The 22,720-nt window shown below is 39.8% G+C and overlaps 1 protein-coding gene across 2 annotated transcripts in view; it reads left to right on the plus strand.

Moving 5' to 3' along the window:
- The window catches only part of UTS2B (urotensin 2B), a 48,088-nt gene extending 25,991 nt beyond the window's left edge, over positions 1-22,097 (plus strand). The window contains exons 1-5 of one of the 2 annotated variants that reach the window (XM_056563214.1): positions 7,448-7,578; positions 13,045-13,143; positions 14,949-14,986; positions 20,900-20,993; positions 21,734-22,097. In XM_056563214.1, the coding sequence (XP_056419189.1) occupies positions 7,476-7,578; positions 13,045-13,143; positions 14,949-14,986; positions 20,900-20,993; positions 21,734-21,759 (360 nt within the window). In that variant the 5' untranslated portion in view covers positions 7,448-7,475 and the 3' untranslated portion in view covers positions 21,760-22,097. Of the gene's footprint in view, positions 1-7,447; positions 7,579-13,044; positions 13,144-14,948; positions 14,987-20,899; positions 20,994-21,733 lie in introns of those variants that run through there. The other variant, XM_056563215.1, reaches the window with a different exon arrangement.
- The last annotated feature ends 623 nt before the right edge of the window (positions 22,098-22,720 follow it).

Raw genomic sequence — 22,720 nt, forward strand, 5'->3', positions numbered from 1 at the left:
GTCAGGCTCCGTTTTTTTTACATAAACTGTTGGCACGACTAATGCTCAAAAAGTCATCAGTCAAAACCATCAGTTGCCTGACAGTATATTGTATGGGGGACACATATAAAGATGAATGGCTGATTTACAGCCCTTTACATTTTTGAAGCAATCAAGAAACAATTAATGGTATCACTTGGCTCTTGCACATTTCATTTGCTATTTACATAATTGATTTTTTTTATACTTCTATATTTGGTCCTCTATCTGCTTTACAGAACTGTTCATTAAATAAGAAACTCGAAGTAGTTGAATCCAAGCCAAGACATGCAAATCTTAGTAAAAGGTTTTCTGATCTACACAGCTCTTAATATAAAAATCACACTGAAACAATTTGTGCATCAAATGAGCTCCTTTAACCTTAAAAAACTTAGAAAAAAAGAGAATTTACCTTTAAAAAAAATATATAGAATCTACAGTAGTGTTAATAGTAGTATTTACAGTAAGTATAAAAAGTCCTTGAGTTGTCCTCTTGTGACAACTTGTTACTTAGGTTGTTCTTAGATGCAGTTCTGGTTGTAAAACAGTTGCTATGGCTTTATATTGTTGCTAACACCAGAGTTGTCACCTTGCTTTTCCAGACGATTCCTTAAGGCTAGGTTCAGACTACAGAATTTCTGCCTACAATTCCGCTATGAAATTACAGACAGAAATTCTGCTTACTAAAATGTATTGTATAGTGAATGGGTTTCCATTCACAAATTCACACTTCTAAATTTTTTAAGCGGAATTTGTGAATGGAAAATCCGCTTTAAAATTTCCGCCTGAAGAATGGCATTGCTCATTCTTCAGGCGGAAATACTCGTGAAACACATTGCAGTCTATTAGGGACTGAAATGTCCACGCTGTCGTGGTCTGGAGATTCCGTAGTCTGAACCTAGCCTTACAAATCTATATGAATAAGCCATTATATAACCTTTAATCCCTTAAGGACCAAGCCCATTTTAACCTTAAGGACCTGGCCAATTTTATTTTAGCGTTTTCATTTTTTCCTCCTCGCCTTCTAAAATACATAACTCTTTTATATTTCCATCTAAAGACCCATATAAGGGCTTATTTTTTGCGTGACCAATTGTACTTTGCAATGAAACCTCTCATTTTACCATAAAATGTATGGCGAACCCCCCAAAAATTTTTAAGGGGGAAATTTTTATGAAAACCACAATTTTGCACATTTTGGAGGGTTTTGTTTTCACACTGTACAATTTACCGTAAAAATGATATGTGTTCTTTATTTTGTGGGTCAATAGAATTAAAATGATACCCATGGCTAGAAACTTTTATATTTTTGTACCACTTCTAAAAAAAAATTAAACTTTTTGTACAAAATCAGTAATCTAAAATCACCCTATTTTGACCACCAATAACTTTTTCATTTTTCTATGTATTGGGCAGTATGAGGGCTAATTTTTTTGCGCCATCATCTGTACTTTTTATTGATACCACATTTGCATATATGGCGTAAATCTGGAGAGGAAAAAATGGCAGAGCTCCTCATGGGACGAGTATCGTTTGATACACAGTGTGTTGTCAAGCAAGTGATGTGCAGTGGGTGTTAGTAAACCACTCACCTTGCTTAGTTGTGTATATTGACACAACTACAAATGCGCTTGGATGATCATGCAGGTGGTGCAGCCTCCTGGTCCCGGATCTTGGAATGCTCCTGGCCGGTAGGTACAGTGGTAAATGTGAGAGTAAAAATTTACCAGGTTTTCGACACAATCCACCAAAGATGGGTCACAGTTTCTTCAAAAGAAGTTTTATTTGCCAAAGAAACAACGCGTTTCAGAACTTTTGAACTCCTTCGTCAGGTAAACATGGCAGAATGACAGTACTGAGTGCAAGAGTGCTCTTTATGTTCAAAACTGGCGCCAAAGTGTAGTTAGCCCTGCCCCCTGGGCGTGGCCGCCAATTCCAGGCCAGTGATGAACACAAGAGTTAAACATTGTCCTACTTAATAAACATTGAATAAAAACACATAAAAACTTCATGACATCAATATAGTTGAACACATGAATAAACTTAGTATACCATACTATGGGTTATGAGTTGCTATAGTGGTTCATATAAGCCGCTGAACACTGGGTGTCTAGTGCGCATGTGTCCACTGGTATAATGCGGACACAAGGCACATGCGTCCACTGGTCTATTGCGGGTGTAGTGAAGGATCATATTATGAATGGCGTGTGTCGGCGCACGCGCACTAAGTGCTGGGACCGCATTGAATGGATCTCAGCTTGAGCGGCACCTGTGAACGCGTGCGCAGTGAAAAGAGGGAGGCGGGCTGGTTGACATGTACGGGCGCGTGCGTACTTGTTAAAGGCCAAACTGTCTTTACTGCGCATGCGCTAGCAGCGCTGTGTAAAGAACTATGTGTGTGGGAACACAGGATACCAAACTGTCTCACATAGCGCATGCGTAGAAGAGTAGTTGATGAAGGGAAAAAGCCAAGGCTCTAAGCGGAGAGAATCCCTTATTGGTACCACTAATTGATACAATATGTTGGACACTGTAGATACTTATATTAAAAAAGGGGAACAAATAGTGATCGAGTGCAATGATAGTTCTTGCATAAATGGATAAGTAAATACAGGCCTTGTACATCTAAAAACAAAAATGTAATTTAAAATACATAATTAACATAATATATATATATATATATGCCTTGTACATTATTCATGTGTTCAACTATATTGATGTCATGAAGTTTTTATGTGTTTTTATTCAATGTTTATTAAGTAGGACAATGTTAAACTCTTGTGTTCATCACTGGCCTGGAGTTGGTGGCCACGCCCAGGGGGCGAGGCTAATTACACTTTGGCGCCAGTTTTGAATATAAAGAGCACTCTTGCACTCAGTACTGTCATTCTGCCATGTTTACCTGACAAAGGAGCTCCAAAGCTCTGAAACGTGTTGTTTCTTTGGCAAATAAAAATTCTTTTGAAGAAACTGTGACCTATCCTTGGTGGATTGCGCCGAAAACCTGATACATTTTTACTCTCACATTTACCACATTTGCATATATAACATTTTTAGATAATTTTTTATAAATTTTTGGGGGAATAAAATGTGACTAAAAAGCAGCATTTTTGGACTTTTTCTTATTTTTTACGTTTACTGCGTTTACTGTATGGGATCATCAACATTATATTTTGATAGTTCAGACATTTACGCATGCGGCAATACCAAATATGTTTATATAAAAAAAAATTACGGGGTAAAAATGGGAAAAACTGACAATTGTAATTTTTATTGGGGAGTGGATTTTTCCCTTTTTTTATTTTAAATTTTTAAATTTTTAAATTATTTTTTTTACACTTTTGATTGCTAATACTGTTCAGTGCTATGCATAGGGCATAGCACTGATCAGTATTATCATCTATCTTCTGCTCTGGTTTGGGGATCTCAGACCAGAGCAGGAGATGCCGGGAGACAGACGGAGGCAGGTGAGGGGACCTCCGTTCGCCATTACAGAAGATTGGATCCCCGCGGCATCTATTTTAACATGCACAGTGCCGCAGATGCCGTGATCTGTATTGATCACGGCATCTGAGGGGTTAATGGCAGACATCCGCACGATCGCGGATGTTGGCCATTACTGGCGGGTCCCTGACTGCTGCTGGCAGCCGGAACCTGTCGTGTATGATGCCAACACCGCTCCAATGCTCGCTGCCATACACAGGACGTAAATGTAAGTCCTGGTGCACTAAGTACCTCCACACCAGGACGTACATTTACGTCCGTGATCGTTAAGGGGTTAAAACGTAAGAGAAATGTGGCAATGTCTATGAAATCTATAATTTGGGTGGGGGTGAGTGGGTGATCTTTATAGACATGTAAATAGGTTGTCAGGGCAGGGAGAGTTTTTAATATGTGGCTTGGGCTTCAGTTTTATCAGTCCAATCTCCTTTTGCTGCCAGTTCCCAAGCAGGGCCATAGCTCCCATTAGGTCAGTGTTTCTCAATTCCAGTCCTCAGGACCCCCTAACAGGTCGTGTTTTCAGGATTTCCTAAGTCTTTCACAGGTGACATAATTATGGTCAGTGAATCAGGCTTCACCACAATTATATCACCTGTGAAAGACTAAGGAAATCCTGAAAACATGACCTGTTAGGGGGCCCTGAGGACTGGAATTGAGAAACACTGCATTAGGTAAATGAGGCACTTATCTCAGGTGCTGCTGCAAAGGGGTGCAGCAGCGCTAAGGGTTGGAGTGGTCAACCAGGATACTAGGAATTTTCCTGTTAGGCCAGTATGGCCCTGATCGCTGCAGCTACACCCCTTTGTAGTAACACTTGCATTAGACTGGTTGTATACAGCAGTCTTGTACGTGCATTATACCTTAGTGTGTAATGTAATGTACATAGGGTAGCAGAACTTCCCATACCATACAACAACATTGAAACATTGGGTGGGGAAAAGGGGCAGCCCTGAACTTGCCATGAGCTTTGTCCCTGCATTCTATTGTACCCATCTTTTTAATAGGGTGGCCACAACCACAGTCTTGTCCAATGTAAATGTTGGGCATAAAAAAGTCAATGTAATAAACAAACATAGTACAGAATTCAGGAAAAAGGTCAGGTAACAAAAGGTTTAACTAACAACAGCTCACCAAAAATAAAGACAGGGAATGTACATGCAAACATAAAATCAAAACAGGCCAAGTCAGAATCGGTAAGAGTGTTGCAGTACAGGTACGGTAAGCAGAAGATTAGTCACAGAGGAAGTCAATGTCAGAATACACAGAATTAAAGCACAATTCAGGAGCTAGTGTAGAAATTGAACCCTAACACAGGCAAACAGTAACAGACTGGATAAAGTAATATAGCTCACCTAAGAAGGGCATGGATGCCGAGGCCAGATGTAAATTGCTCGTCATTTAAGCCCCCTTATTATCCCAGGAAGCCTGCAGGAGAAGGTCCTGCTCTGCTTCAGGTGACATAGTGGAGGATTTAGAGGACCCTCTAGCCTCAGCAAAGGAGCAGAGGGAAGGTAAGTAGGCCTGTTAATGTTTTTCTTGGAGAGGACCTAATGGGGCAAAACTACTTACTTGGGGGAAGAAAACAGTTACCTACCTACTGGGTACCTGCATTCCTACTAGGGGTGGGGGGGGGGATTATCTACATTCTTACTGGGGTTTTCGATCTAATTGGGATGATTACCTACCCACTGTGGGCTTCTAGCTAAGAGGGGGATTCCTTATCTACCCATTAAGGGAATTTACCTAAAAGGGGGATTGCCTACCAACTGGAAGCCTCTAGCTAATGGGGGGGGGGGATTTTCTACCTACCTTGTGGGGTTCTCTACCTAATAGGGGGTATTCTCTACCTATCAATTGTGGTCTTCTACCTAGTAGGGGGATTCCCTATGAACAGTGAGCTTGTACTTAATAGGCGGCATTCCTTACCTACCAACTGGGGGCTTCTATCTAATAGGAAGGATTTCCTACCATGTGGTGGCTTTTACCTAATAGGGGGCTTACCTACCTACATACCTACTGGGGACTTCCACCTTGGTTTAAACAACAGGTTATTTTCTGTTGACATACTCCATTGAAAGGGAATCTGTCAGCTGTGTTTGCTGCTGCCTACTCAATCACCCTAATTTTTCAGACCCTCCCTGATTGATGTACAGAATTCTGTACAATTAATACAATACCTTGCCTAGCAGTGTCAAGATTTTATGCGATAATTTCCAAATAATATTTCCATTCCATGTCAAAATAATAGTGGCCTACAGACCCATAATAATAATAATAATAGTAATAATAATAATAATAATAATAATACTATAGAAAAGTATTAGTCCCAGTGTTCAAAAAACAGAAAGCCTGTCATAAAAATGACCCATAAAAGTGTCTGCCACATTCCTTCTATAAGACTAAGTTTCCACACAGGTTTTTTTCTGGCAGTTTTTAAGCCAAAGACAGAAGTGTATTTAAAAGGAATGGAAAATATAAAGGAAGGACTTATTCTTCTTCTTGCTGGATCCATTTCTGACTTTGGCTTAAAGGGGTACTCCGCCCCAGACAGTTTATCCCCTACCCAAAGGCTTGTGACATCACGGCCCCGCCCCGCTCATGATGTCACAGTAACGCCCCGGCAATGCAAGTCTATGGAAGGGGGCGTGATGTCCATCACGCCCCCTCCCATAGGTTTGCATTGAGGGGGCATAGCTGTGACATCATAAGCGGGGTGTGACCGTGACGTGACCGCATCGCCAGTCATCCAGCGCGGAGCGATCAGTGCACCGAATGTCTGGGGTGCTGCAGCCGAGATTGCGGGGATCCCCAGCGGCGGGACCCCCGCGATCAGACATCTAATCCCCTAGCCTTTGGATAGAGGAAAATATGTTTAGGGGCGGAGTACCCCTTTAAAAACTGCAGTGGCACTTTTCCAAAAAACGCTTGAAAAAAACCCTGTCTGGAAACCTTGCCTAATATTGCATACACCAGTGTCCAAAAATATAATAACCGCTAAAGTGCACAAAACCGTCAACAGGAGTTCCAAGTGTTCTTCAGGCACTCCTCTTCTTTGACGCAGACTATACTATCCATCTCTTTGGATTAAATCAACACTGCGATCATTTCATTAATGAGACTAAGATTTCCTATATTTTGACGTACAAACGGCAACCACAAGCTTTATCATAGAAATTATTTGTAAGACGCACACATTCTGCTCTCCTAGCTTTCCAAGTTCGGACCAAAGATTGTGCCATCTTCGTACAGATTGGAAACTTTGTAAATGAGAAACGTGACATTGACGGATGGCCACAGCAAATCAAAAGGAGGAAGAGTCACACCTGAAGCCATCAGTAGCGGATGACATCCATTCATCTAAAATTAATCAAACCACCGGTCAATTTCTGCCTTGAGCTCTCTTAAGAACCACAATGTATTACAAGTTCTTTTGACACCTCTGAAGACCTGCTATGTCTCTTTGATAAATCATATTTGTCTTCGGTCTTCTCTCTCCTTCATTCTATCATCTTCTTCCTCCGAACGAATCCCAAAGCATCACGTCCTGAACCATGGAAGTCATTTTAAGATCAAGGACCCGAGATCAATTCAATTAGTGACTCTTCATTTTGGCAGCCATGACAAAGATCTCAGAGTAATTAAAATGAGAGCATGGAAATGCAACAATAAATTACCGTGAGCTTGCCATTGATATTTAGGATGTGTATCCCGCCACTCCTTTATTGGTTACGTTCTGGATAGATTGATATAGGCTTGACGTCAAGAAATTCACGCAGTTCATTTGTCAGTTTTCCAAGAATTGAATGCCATCGACAGGATGAATGATTTTTATTAGGGTGGGGGGTTTGGAATATGACACAATGACGACTGAGGGTACTATTTAAAAGTGAGCTGACTCAAAGGAGAAACACATTCAAGTCCCGGGTACTCTACAAGGTTCCGTCATTTGGGAAGAAATGTTGCATAAAGCTGCTTCTGTGCATCTCTGCCTTGGGACATTAACTTTCCTGGTTATGATCTTTATGCAGTCAGTTGAAGGCAAGCCTGATATCTTGCAAGGTAATTTTTCAATAATTCATAGTTAGTTGGTTACTGCTATCCTGTTATACATCATCTAAGTCTTTACTTAGCCATATAAATCTGTGATTGGACAGTACTGTACGTATAAAGACATTTTACAGGTAGAAACATTTGCTTTCAAATGCTGTACCTTTAAAAAGTTTATTTATTTATTTTAATTTTTTTTACAGAAGAAAAAGAATCCAGAAGTATATTATATTGAAATCAGTTGGAGAACCAATATATCAGCAGTCTCCAAACTGTGGACCTCCAGCTGTTGCAAAACTACGACTCCCTGCATGCCTGGACAGCCATCGGGCATGCAGGGAGTCGTAGTTTTGCAACAGCTGGAGGTCCACAGTTTGGGGACCACTACATTATGTGGGTAATTCCTCAAGAGTGTTGTAGGTGAAGGTCCGAGCATGCAGGGACTCGTAGTTTTGCAACAGCTGGAGGCCCACAGTTTGGGGACCACTGCATTATGGGGTAATTCCTCAAAAGTGTTGTAGGGGAATGTCTTTTTACCCCATTAATTTGTATGGTGGAAACTGTGTACCTGCACCAATTTTATTACTTGGTGCAGGGGATAAACCTGGTGCTGATCACATTTCTTACTTCAGTACTCCACTTTGTATGGTGATTCCTCTGCGACTTTTTGTGTGACTTTTTATCCCATGGGAAAAAATTTGCTACTTTTTAATAATGCTGTTTGCAGTTCATTTTCTTTTTCTTTTGCTTTAGAAGGTTTTTCAAAAAACCTTCTGAAGCAAAAGTCGCAATGAAAAGCCTCTGAACAGCTTTTGAGACAAACTGTGAGACAAACTGTGAGACAAACTTACACCACAAAACCAGGGTAAAACCAATGATAAATCCCTCGAGGATAGTTCTGTGTACTATCTTGAGTATGGTAAATAAACTTCATTGTTTATAAATAGATGTCAGCATTATTTACTAATTCTGTATTCCCTTGGCCATTTGAATCCATTTGCAGTCATTGCATATACTATTTATTGACCACGCACAGTGGGTGTTCTACTGTACACCCTTAGTGGTACTTTTTAAATGTTTGTGAATAAATTGACAAGTATTACTGACAAGTAGCATCCATAGGGTTATACTTTAATTTGAGAACTTAAAGGGGTACTCCCGTGAAAAACTTTTTTTTTTTTTTAAATCATCCGGTGCCAGAAGGTTAAACAGATTTGTAAATCCAATATAGTATACAAAGCTGCTCGGCACCACTCTAGTGTATGACACCAGACTAAGTGGATATGAGTGCGGTCCCTTGAAACTGTTGGAGGCTCCTAATGGCGGTGCCGCACATGTAATAGAGTTCATATAACTTGAGTCACGAAGAAAATGGAAAAAATGGAGCACTCACCGGAGTCCTGTGCAGTTACTTCTTTATTCACATGAAGACATAGGGTAAAACAGCAGGGAGGACAGGTGGACGGATGCGGGGGGAGAGATCGTCTTGGTGATGGGCCGTTTGCGCGCTGAAGCGCTTCATCAGACCGGGGAGATCTGATTTGTAAATCCCTTCTATTAAAAAATCTTAATCCTTCCAGTACTTTTTAGGGTCTGTATACTAAAGAGAAATCCAAAAATGAAATGCATTTCCTCTGATGTCATGACCACAATGCTCTCTGCCGACATCTGCTGTCCATTTTAGGAACTGTCCAGAGCAGCATATGTTTTCTATGGGGATTTTCTCCTGCACTGGACAGTTCCTAAAATAGACATCAGAGGTCAGCAGAGAGCACTGTGGTCAGGACATCAGAGGTAATGCATTTCTTTTTTGGATTTCTCTTTAGTATACAGCCCCTAAAAAGTACTGGAAGGATTAAGATTTTTTAATAGAAGTGATTTACAAATCTGTTTAACTTTCTGGCACCAGTTGATTAAAAAAAAAAAAAAAAGTTTTCCATGGGAGTATCCCTTTAACAAAATGTATTTAATTATTTTTAAACCTTGAAAAGTTTTTGGAACATGTGTTGCACTCAACTACAAAAACATTGTTTTATTTTGTGAGAGATGCTATTATAGGAGCAGCTTAATGTACAATGGGAACTTGTTTGTTGTAATTGACACTAGTTCCCATTTACCTTTAAATGGGCACTGTCACCAACCTTTTTTTTATTATATATATATATATATATATATATATATATATATATATATATATTTATATATATGTTGTAGTACTTATGTGCTACAACATATCTCTAATATACTTCCATTATTTTTTTTTGTTTAAAATATTTTATTTTACATTTGAAAACTGGCCACTAGGGGTCTCCCTCCTAGGGGCAATTGGTCCTAATTCAATCAGACAGGAGGGAGCGAGCGCTGTGAAAGCCTGGGCTGAGCTCATTGGCTGCCTGGCCTTGCAGCTGCCTGTGCTCATTGGCTGCCCACCCCTGGGACATACAGTCTCAGTGCTGCGCTGATGCTCCAGGACTGTACATGTCCTGTATGGGTAAATGATGTCTTATTTCACTTACCCACACTTCGTTTCGGTCCCGGGTCTCAGCGGTGAGCACGGCAGGTGGGCGATGCTCCTATACTCCTCCTCCCTGGATAACACTACATTGCTAAACAGGGAGGAGGAGACCCCGGAGCAGCCTACCGTGCTATTGGCAGCTCATCTATGCACGCTCCCGACGGGGAAGTCTGCCTGGTAAGTGAGCATTCTACCAGGCAGAAAATATATTTCTAAGGGGTTAAAATATATTTCTAAGGGGTTAAAAACATTTTTATAGGCAGGGATGGGGTTAGGGATAGATGGGCAATAGGCAGGGACATACATTTTTTTTGTTACATGGTTGGAGCTACTATTTAAAAAAGTTTTCTAATTCTTAGCAAGAAAAACTAAATGGCCATTGACTTTCTGTACATCTTTATTGTTTTAATTACAATTGTATTTATGATTGCAGTTGTTTTTATTTATGTGTTCTCAATGAAGCAACAGCTTTCTTTACTATAGGCCATACAACATAAAATGTTGACCTTGGTGACACAGATCATTTTTGTTTTTTCCTCTTCACCTAAAGGGGTACTCCACTGCCCCAGCGTTCGGAACATTTTGTTCTGAATGCTGGGTGCGGGCTGCGGGGGTCCTAACGTCACGCCACACCCCTTATGACATCATGCCATGCCCCCTCAATGCAAGCCTATGTGAGGGGCTGTGGTGGTAGCACCTTGCAACCAGCACCTAAAATGTTCAGAATGCTGGGGCAATGGAGTATCTAAAGAGACATGACAATTTTACTTTTTCATCTACAGACCCACATAGAGGTTTTGAACTTTATGTACAGTGCACTTTAGGATAAAACTGACACAGAATCTTTATTTTGCAGGTCAATACGATTAAAATGAAACCTATGTTTACATAGTTTTTCTATTATTGAACTACCTTCCAAAAAAGTCAAGCTTTACTTTTAGAAAAATAAGTATGTTTCAATTTGGCCTTAATTTTTTCATATGCTGGAATGATTTTTTGAATTTTTTGTACCATTATTGTTTTAATGGAACTTTTAATCACTTTTTATAAATTTTTTCCTGATTTTGCGAGCAAAAAATCAGCATTTTTTTGCATTTGATATTTTTTAAATTTACACTGTCCACTGTGCAGGATCATAAACATTATATTTTCATAGTTTTGATAATTTTTCACATGGCAATACCAAATATGTGTATTTATTATTATTATTATTATTATTATTATTACTATTATTATTATATGTAAAATGGGAAAAGCGATAATTTTTAATATGCATTAGGGGTGGGACTTTATATAATTATTAAAACACATTCATTTATTTTTTTACTTTACACTTTTTAAGTCCCCATGTTATATGAAATCATTGGATTGCATTGCCTGTACAATGCTATGCATTAGCTTATCAAACCCCCAGAAATCTTACTGTAGGGGTCTGATGAGCATCCCAATCCACCCGGCCCCTGTCCCTAAGCCTTTAGATGCCATGATTGATAATGTTAGCCATTAGCAGTTGATAGCAGCCAGGACCCGCAGTGTCACATATGGGCAGGGAACAGTGAAGCCCTAACTCACAGCCACTATCCCTACCTATTGCCTATCCAGCCTGAGTGACGGATTGACAACCATGATGACAAACCCTCCCTGCTAAGTGCTGGGGCAGCATTGTCAAAATAATAAAATACAAAACAGTTGGAGTCGGGAAACAGCTGGAGGCACACAAACCTAACAGAAATAAATCTAGACAAACACACAGTAAAGCGAGGTCAGACTAGCCGGAGTCAATAACAGGAGTGAGCAGAGTACCAGAACACTAAGCAGGAGAGTAGTCAAAAAGCCAAGCCAAAGAACAAAACCTGAAGTCAGAAACACTATAAGACTGCTGGTTACTAGTGTTGCTCGCGAATATTCGCAATACGAATTTTATTCGCGAATATCGCATATTCGCGAATTCGCGAATGTTCGCGAATATAGCGCTATATATTCGTAATTACGAATATTCGTTTTTTGTTTTTGTTTTTTATCACAGTAAACATCACAGTGATCCCCCTCTCTGCTTCCAGCTTGTGTGGTGTAAAGAAGGCTCTAATACTACTGTGTGAGACTGGTGTGCGAATTTTCGCATATGCGAAAATTAGCATATGCTAATTTTCGCATATACGAATTTTTGCTTATGCTAATTTAGTATATGCTAATTTTCGCATGTGTTATTTTCGCATACGCGAATTTTCGCATATGCTGAAATAAAACGAGAAACTTACGAATATGCGAATATTCGCGAATATATGACGAATATTCGTCCATATATTCGCGAATATTCACGAATTTGAATATGGCCTATGCTGCTCAACACTACTGGTTACTAAACAGAGTTTATCACTGGAAAGGACTAGAAGCACACTGCAGGTTTAAATTGCCAACTACACAGGTGCTAACTCAGCATGGTCAGCTGACCAGCCCAGATAGCTAGGGCATAGCCAGCAACCAAACCAAAGCTCAAGAAAGTTTAACCCTTTGGTTCAGACATGGATGAGTTATTACACACAGTCTATGAAGCGAGCTCAACACATATATGTTGCATGTTCTTAAGGGGTTAATCTGAATGTCATACTAAAAATGTTACAATAAAACATAGTAAGGAGGCATTATGACAGCAGTCAGAATCTTGGTAATTGCTTCATCTATAACCCTTTTGCTGTTGGAACATGTGAAGGACTCCTGATGTGTATCTCTACCAGAAGGCTGTGAAGTACCCACTACAGAGTCCCATTATAAAAAAAAATATCTATACTACATAGTTTACATTTTCACTGCAACCCATTATATAGAAGAGCGTATTATTATACATAGTCCCATTTTTGGCTCTACAGAAAAAAACAACACTGGCATATATGCTAAGCTTAGTCTAGCCTAGCCAAAGCCATCTACCATTGCCTTACCATGTCACTTTCTTTTGACCATCACAGACAATGAATTGTATCCAGAAAAAGAAGTAAACCGCCAAGATATGCTCTTGACACTTCTACTGAATAAACACTTACCTGTAAGAAGACCCTCACACTTTGGTAAGAGCTATTCAAAATGGCTAAACTTAGTGCAAATGTTATTGTCAGAAATCCCTTAAATCTATTCAGTTATATGTAGAGATATGGTATGATATTGTCCAATATATTGCAATTCTTTATAATTGTATCATAGCTTTAAGGTTTCTAAAAATCTGTTTAGCTGCCCCAGCTAGTGACATGTAGAAATGAGGTCACCAGTTAATTGATTTTCCTAAAAAATAGTAGTTTGCAGGATCAGGAAAATAAATGAATATATATGATTTTTGAAGATTATACTAAACTGTGTAAGATAATCACCACAGAGGAATGTAATACCACACTATGGAGGGATTTGGGAAAGCTGGAGGATTGGGCAGAGAAAGGACATAAGTGGATAAATGTAAGATTATGCACTTGGGCCTTTAAAAACAACATGTGAAATGATGTGCTAAATAATAATACATTAGGTAAAACTTCTACCGAAAAAGACTTGGGGGCACTGGTGGACAGTAAACTCTACTTTAGTGATCAGTGCCAGGCAGCGGCTACCAAAGCTAATAAAGTCATGGGATGTATCAAGAGAGGCATATAGGCACGTGATAAGGACATAGGGGGAGATTCATCAAAACCTGTCCAGAGGAAAAGTTTTTGAGTTGCCCATAGGAACCAATCAGATCGCTTCTGAAAAATGAAAGTAGCAATCTGATTTGTTGCTATGGGCAACTCAGCAACTTTTCCTCTGGACAGGTTTTGATAAATCTCCCCCATAGTTTTTCCTGTGTATAAATCATTAGTCAGACCACATATGGAGTATTGTGTCAAATTTTGGAAACCTGAATATAAGAAGGACATGGTTGAACTGGAGAGGGCGCAAGAATAATTGATGGTACGGGAGGATTACAGGACCAAGACAGGTTATCAAGCTTGGGGTTATTTAGTTTAGAGAAAAAACAACGTAGGGGTGATCTGATCACAATGAACAAATATATAAATGGATGGTACAGAGATCTTTCTAGTGATCTTTTTATACCTATGCCTGTAACCATGACAAGGGACATCCGCTACATCTAGAGGAAAGAAGGTTTCACCATCATCACAGACAGAGATTCTTTACTGTAAGAGCAGTGAGACTATGGAACTCTCTACCACATGATGTTGTGATGTCTAACTCAATAAACAAGCTCAGGAGGACTGGATTTTTTTTTTGGGAAAAATATATAATTGCAGGTTACGGATACTAAATTTATGGGCATAGAATGTTGATCGAGGGACTTATTCTGATTGCCATATTTGAAGTCAGAAAGGAATTTTTCCCACTAGTATAAGACAATTGGCATCAACTTCATAAGGATTTTTTTTTGTCTTGCTTTGGATCAACAAAGAGGGATTATAGGTTACACTTGATGGACCTGATGGCTTTATATGCTGTGTCCAGAATTGCAACTGTACCTCATGCAAATGAATACTAGACATAGTCAATGGACAAGAGTAGCACTGTTTCTAGAAAGAAATGCCAGGAACCCTTTTATCTTTTTGTGCCAGGTTTTCATTCAATGTTTAACCCAGTGTCAAAAGAAAAATTCTAATAATGAGATATATAAAGAAGGGAATCCTCATTCCTGTTGGATTCCTGACACAGACAGAAATGGCAGCAGGGAGCACTCTAATGGATTGGAAAGAACTATTTGACTTCTTTTATATATAGGGGTAACCTAAAAATCCTTATAACGTTCGGCACCAGTTGATTTAAAAATAATTTCTCCATAATACCCATTTAAGATGAAGTCAACATGTTTTAACTGAATGTTGAATATTCTATTTGACAGAAATGGAGCTGGAGAGCAAGTTAGAACAACTGGAACAGGTAAGTAATGTAACGTGAATTATTTCTAAATACATGTACAGTATATTCCAGTATATTATGCATGTAAAGAAGATTACTGTTAAGGTATTTAGGCAACAAAAATCCTCTTAAAGACAGCAGTATAGTCTGCGGCTTCCTGATAGTGTTTTTGTCTACCAGAGATCCTGCGATAGAGTCTAAGGCAGAGACCTAGCCTCTTCTGGGAAGTAAAGGCAGAATAATCTATCTATCTATCTATCTATCTATCTATCTATCTATATATATATATATATATATATACTCAATGGCCGGCATTTATCATTGTAGGTGTAAGTGAAGCATTTTTCTGCATCTTTTTGTGTGTGCTGGTAATGTGTAGGAGAACCAAATTTATTAAATGGTAACAGATCATTTGATAAATTTTGTGCAGGTCACATTTTCAGAAATTTCTCTCTTCACATACACCAAAAAGCTAAGCTAAGTCTGGGCTGGTGTAGTTTTAGAGACTTTTCAGCGGCTTTGCGACTTTTTTGCGCCTTTTCACAAAAAGGCACAGTTCATAAAACCCATGTGTATTGCCAAAATCTGTGGATTGCAACTCAAAATCAGCAGAAATGTGCAATCCAAAAGGCGGAAAAAAGACGCAAATAAACCCTGCTTGCTCCTTTTTTGTGCCTTTTGAAGACACAAAAAACAGTCTAAAGACAATGATTAATTTCGGCCTATGTGTATGTGTGTATGTACTTTATGTATGTTTGTATGTTCCAGCATCACTTCCAAACGGCTAAAGATATTAACATGAAACTTGGTACATGTTACTTATATATCAACAACAAACATAGGATAGGTAATTTAACCTTCACCTACCCCCACTTGCGAGGGTCAGGGTTTTTGCTTAAAGTCCAATGCAAATCTATGGGAAATATATGTTACTGCATAACTTCCGTACGGCTGGAGATATTTCGATAATACTTGGTCCCATGTTACTTATGTCAAACAAAAATATATAAAAGTTAAATTAACCCCTAACCTACCCCTATATGTGAAGGATGGGGTTTTTGTTTTAAGTCCCATGCAAGTAGTAGGACTTTTGGTGCCTTACTCCACAAGCTCCACTCTGCATCTCCTGGTGAATGCCTCGGTATGGCCACACCCTCCCCGCATGCCATGCCTCATCTTGCAAAGAAACGCTCACCCTTTAAGCCACTTCCCCTTTTATTTTCAGCTTACAATATCTTTACCACAATGCATCCCTACCAGAGGAAGGGATATGAGGATTAGTGAGGATTAGATATGGGAATGGGATATGAGGACAGGATATGAGGTCGGGATATGGGGGTCGGGATATGAGGTCGGAATATGGGATCCGGATATGAGGACGAGATATGGGGTCGGGATATAAGGATGGGATATGAGGAGGGGATATGAGGAGGGGATATGAGGATGGGATATGGGTACGGGATATGGGGATGGGATATGGGGACGGAATATGGGATATAGGGACAGGATCTGAGGTCGGGATATAGGGACAGGATATGAGGTCGGGATTTGAGGACGGGATATGGGGACAGGATATGAAGACAGGATATGAGGTCAGAATAGAAGGAGGGGATTTGGGGTCAGAAAATCAGGAGGGGATATGGAGTCAGGATTTAAGGACGGGATATGAGAACAAAGGCTTCCTCCTTTGTTGCTTTTCCTCCCCCACAAGGACATGGTAGGAAAAACCAGGCAGTGCCGGGTACTCAGCTAGTAGTTAAATTTTTTCAGACACCCACACTTATTTCCCATTTTGTTATGTTGCTGGCTTATGTTTACAATAGAAAACAAAATTCATCCCCCCCATCAATAATTTATTAAAAAAGAAAAACTAAAATATTTCACTGACATAAGTATTCAGAACCCAGTACTTGGTTTGGGGATTTTCTGCCATTCTTCTCTACGAATCCCATCAAGCTCTGTTTTGTTGGATGGGAACTGTCAGTGGACACCATTTTCAGGTCCACAGAAATGTCTGATTGGAATCAAGTTGATGTTCTGACTAAGCCACTCAAGAATATTTACATGGCTATCCCTAAGCCACTCCTGTATTGTCTTGTCTGTGTGGGTAGGGCCATTTTCTTGTTGGAATGTGAATCTTCGGCACAGTCTGAGGTCCAGAGCCTTCTGGATCAGGTTTTCATTAAGAATATCTCTGTACTTTGCTTCATCTAGCTTTCCCTCAATCCTGACCAGCCTCCCTGTCTCAGCCTCTAAAAACACCCCAACAGCATGATGCTGCTACCACCATTAGCATCATCATGCATATGCATTATGGAGGCCACTAATTTGGGAACTATCAGTGCCGCAAAAAATGTTTTCTACCCATCTGTGCCTCCACAGAATCATGTCTCTGAGCTCTACAGGCAGTTCTTCCTACCTCGCAGCTTGGTTTTTGTTCTGATGTTCAGCTGTCAGCTGTAAGATGTTATATAGACAGGGCTGTGTCTTTCCAAATCCCATCCAATCATCTGAATTTACCACAGGAGACTCCAATCAAGGTGTAGAAACATCTCAGAGATAATTAAGAGTAATGGGAGGAGCCAGAGGTAAATTTTAAGTGTCATAGCAAAGAGTCTAAATACTTTGCCGCTTTAATTTTTTTCATTATGAGGTATTGAGTGCACAATGATGAGGAACATTTGATTTTTTTTTTTTTTTATCAAAGGCCGCAACATAAAAAAATGAAAAAATGTATAAATAATGAAAAGGTCTGAAAACTTTTCCAAATGCATTGTATATAGCTGCATCCCCCTAGCACTGCCTTAACATCCCTTAACATCCTGTATATGAGCAACTACACAGCACATCAGAATGTGGCATTGTCCTGTGTAGTTTTCTGTCTAGTTTACATCGTGCTGTAAGACATGTTCTACTGCCCAACATTTTGACCAATCCAGCGTTAAGACTGACATACCTGGTGCCAGGAACAACCTATTAACAAAAAATGGGATGCTTTTCTTTAGCATTTTTTTCCACACCATAGGGAAACTAAGCTGTACAATTTACATACAGGAACAAGCCCTTAGTTCAGAGCAGAATATAGCAGTGGGCATATCCACTCCAGTAGGCTCTGGCATCTACCTGACCCTGCCCTTTAATGTTATACCAGCACACACTAAAAAGGTTGTTCCATCAGGATCTCTACAGACATTAAAGGGGCACTCCGGTGGAAAACTTTTTTTTTTTTTTAAATCAACTGGTGCCAGAAAGTTAAACAGATTTGTAAATGACTTCCATTGAAAAATCTTAATCCTTCTAGTACTTATTAGCTGCTAAATACTGCAGAGTAAATTATTTTCTTTTTGGAACACAGAGCTCTCTGCTGGCATCATGACCACAGTGCTCTCTGCTGACATCATGATCACAGTGCTCTCTGCTGACATCTATGTCCATTTTAGGAACTGTCCAGAGCAGCATATGTTTGCTAAGGGGATTTTCTTCTACTTCTATTTTCTCTGGACAGTTCTTAAAATGGACAGAGATGTCTGCAGAGAGCACTGTGGTCATGATGTCAGCAGAGAGCTCTGTGTTCCAAAAAGAAAATAATTTCCTCTGTAGTATTCAGCAGCTAGAGTACTAGAAGGATTAAGATGTTTTAATAGAAGTAATTTACAAATCTGTTTAACTTTCTGGCACCAGTTGATAAAAAAAAAAAAAAAAAAGGTTTCCACCGGAGTACTCCTTTAAAAGTGTTGTCCTTTCTCTAAATGAGAACCTGGGTATTAAAGAGGAATTTCTATTTAATTAAATGGGCACTGTCATGAACTTTTTTTTATATATGTTGTAGTACTGATGTACTAAAACATATTTCTAGTATACTTTAATTATTATTATTATTTTTTTTTATTAAAACCCTTTATTTTTATTTTGAAATCTGGCCACAAGGGGTCTCCCTCCTAGTGGCCGGCTGCAGCCTAGCGTGACGTCACACTTGAATTCGGACCGATGCCGGACGGGCAATCGGTCCTAATTCATTCAGCTTGCGCTCGCTCCCTGCCTCGACAGGCAGGAGCGAGCACTGAGAGCGCATTGGCTCCCTGGCCTTACACGCCGGCCGGCCGTGCCTCCCAGCATATACGTCGCTACTGCTGCTGTCCTGCACTAAGGTATGAGAGTGGGGTTCGGGGGACTGAGAGTGGGGTTCGGGGGACTGAGAGCGGGGTTCGGGGGGGACTGAGAGCAGGGTTTGGGGGGGGGGACTGAGAGCAGGGTTTGGGGTAGCGCCATGGCCATAAAGTTTTGGTTTTCAACACAGGCTGCCTCCAGATGTTTCACCACTACAACTCCCAGCATGCCATGACAGCCAATAGATGTCAGGGCAAGCTGAGAGTTGTAGTGGTGAAACAGCTGGAGGCACCCTATATAGGTAAACTAAGGGCGGAAGTGTCGGCCCCAGCAGGCATCAGTGACGTTGCACCTGGGGAAGTCTGCCTGGTAGTGAGCACACTACCAGGCAGACAAAAAGGCATTTCTACCATAGTAAAAAATTAAAGGCAGGGAGGGGGTTAGGGATAGATGGGCAGTAGGCAGGGACAGAAAAAAAAAAGGATGGTGGGAGCTACTCTTTAAGTTATTTGTATTTCACAGGATAGGGGATAACAAGCTGATTGATGGGGTCTCACTGCTGGAACCCCCACAGATTAAAGAAAGGGATGACATTGTCCTGGAATCAATGGCACACATGTATGGAGCTACTGGACCCTTCTGAGCATTGAACTGTTGAGTGGCCTCATAGTGATAAAATGGACCTCTGGCAGACACCCATGGTGATCTTCATTTATTCTGGGGACAATTTTTTCCTTGTTTTCATGATCTGAGGTCAGCTTGTTGTCCCCTATAATGTGGATAGAGGACAATGTATGAATAGCTTCATGTGATAGGAATACCCTTTTAAGTAGATTCCTGTGGGTCTGGCAGCTACAATCCTTTGATATTACTCATTTTCTCTGGGGTAATATTTGGGCAGCTACACATTTCTTCTGCAGTGATCACTGAGGAGGAATGTAGCATTGCCTAGTGCCCATTCAGATGGATGATCATCCAAAAGGTGGTCTTGAATCCTCGAAAGTGGGAAACACTCTCTCTACCAGGCTAATAGAGGGAGACATTTTAAGAGCACAGTGCCTGTCTTTGTGACACAAAAGGGTATATGAGCATGGAGATATTTATCACTTTAAACGGGTGGTCTGAGTTTACAGACAATGATCTGCTTGAATTACAAAAGCAGCACAATCGTGTATATGTGTTTTTGTGGTATTGCCGCTCAACTACAATGGTAGTTGTGCTGGTTACAATATTGGTTATAGATCATTAGATTGGTCTCAATTGAGGGATTTATTTAGAATCAGTGTTTAGGAAAAGTGTTCTCTACCTCATGGAGTTTTTTTTGCCATCAACTAGATACAAAGTGGAGGATAGAAGGCTGAACTGGATGGACATATGTATTTCATCAGCCTTCCAAACTATGTTATGTTACTATTTTTGGAAACAAACAGCCCCTTTACTTCTATTATCAGAAAACCTCATACATAGTGATATTGTTTAATTATTAGTGGGCAAAAACACAATTCTACTCTCTACAGAATTGTTCTGAAAGTATACTGCTCATAGCTATAACTAAGTAATACAATTGCATGACTTTAGACTTATCTCAATTTGAAACCTTGTTTAAGGGGTTTTCTAATACAGTACATGAAAGATCTTATTTTAATTATATCTGTATTGATGCCATCCATTTGGCACCCATATCATCTCTCTGGAGCACCTAGTATAGGAAAGTAAAATTAGAAGGTTTTAATTAGTTTTTTCTTCTTCTTCAAATAATCTTTGTCACCCTAGCCATTACCATATACAACTCGATTAAATATACTTAAAATTTTGTTTTACAAACAGCTAGAAAAATTGAAAGAACAACTTTTGGAAGAGAAGTCTGGTGATATATCATACACTATGGACAGGCTCTCACCTTCACATCCAAACAAGCGAGGTATGCATTATGTGAAAATATGGGCTCAGCTCCAATGGGAGCATAATGGATGAAGCTGCTCAATCCGGATCTGAGGGTCTGCATTTATCAGGGCATGCTGGGAGGTGTATTTTTTCCCAATCTGTGGATCCTAACATACTTACCTCAATCTGGTACAATTGTGGCTGATACTGTACTAAACAGTTTCAGTCACGAATTGGAACTCAACAAGTAGTGTCCTATGTAGCAGCTCCCCTGCTCTCTTATGCTCATTGGCCCACAAGCTAAAAGAAGGGAGGGATCAGTGTCCTTCTTTTTATTATGGTCGGCTACATTTTTAGTTCCCTGCCCTCACACATAAATGGATCCCTGTTTAAAAATGTATACAAATTTCGTCATAAAAAATATGAATTTTGTTAATTAATTTTTTTCCCATCCCTTTTGGTACCCAACAAAATTTGAAATAACGTCAAAGGGGCCAAAAATACAATTTCCACTCAAAGGCAATAAACACCAGAAAAAATGCAAGCAAAAAAAAAAAAAAAAGCCAAACACAGGAAAATGCTGTGGTGTTTTTTCTGGCATTTTTTTTCTTGCGTTTTTTTGGGGACACAAAAAAAAAAACAAGTAGAAACTTAGCCTAAAAAATTTTGACAGCAAAAAAAATGTGGGTGGTTGCCTGACATTATACAATAGGTTTTTTATCACTCGGCAATGTGCATTTTAGCATTTTTATGTGTCTTTTTCTTGTCTTTTCACAGCCTGCTTCTGGAAATACTGTGTGTGAAGATTACACTGCAGGAAAGAGCATATTACGATTCTTACCACAGCTTCGGCATATAGACCAAAATTTTGCAACAATGAAAAACTGTGAAGTTATATTTTTATGCAATGTTTGTAATTTATTTGTGTAGTTTGGTGTTCTACATATGAGACATTACTTAGCCTTTTATTCCCCTGAGCTTTACAAGCCCACAATGCATTAAGAATATTGCATCACTTGACCCATAAGAAGTTATGAGCTGGATTTACTATTGTGTTTTCAAATGTCAGCTGCTATCCATTACATACTTTTATTTTTATTGGACTATGTATTTGATTCCTTATATTATAACCAGATACTCATTTTTGCATTGATTGAATAAAGATGTATCAATTATATGTAAGCTGTTCTCATAGTAGTGTACTTGGTAATCATGTACAGCAATAGAGGGTGGGAAACTACTCAGCACAACCCTTTATGAGCCAGAACAGAGAGTCGCACTGGCAAACTGAAGCTGCCCGTATAGTATGTGCATGACCCCTTGTCTGAAGAACTAACATGTAACACTGCAAGAACGACAGGCTTAAGTTTCCCATATATTATAAAGATGGCCATTTGTGTCTAGGGATGACTTGACCTGACAAAATCTGTCGTCCAGGAGCCAGACTTGGTAGCTGCTCCAGTATGGGAGGGATTGTCTGTGATGGGACAACCAATGTTAATTTTGGACAAAGGAAGCAAAGTCCAGCGCAGTCTCAAAGCAATGCGTGTAGTTTATTCAGCAATCAGCCAACATGGAGAACAGGTGACGCGTTTCGGCCACAATAGGTAGCCTTAGTCATACCTTAGTAAAACGTGTCACCTGTTCTTCATGTTGGCTGATTGCTGAATAAACTACACACATTGCTTTGAGACTGTGCTGGACTTTGCTTCCTTTGTCCATTATCGTCAGGATAGCTGGTTCCGGTCTCGTCCGGGTCGCGGT

Source organism: Hyla sarda, chromosome 3, assembly GCF_029499605.1.
Source record: "Hyla sarda isolate aHylSar1 chromosome 3, aHylSar1.hap1, whole genome shotgun sequence".
In the NCBI taxonomy this organism is placed as follows: Eukaryota; Metazoa; Chordata; class Amphibia; order Anura; family Hylidae; genus Hyla; species Hyla sarda.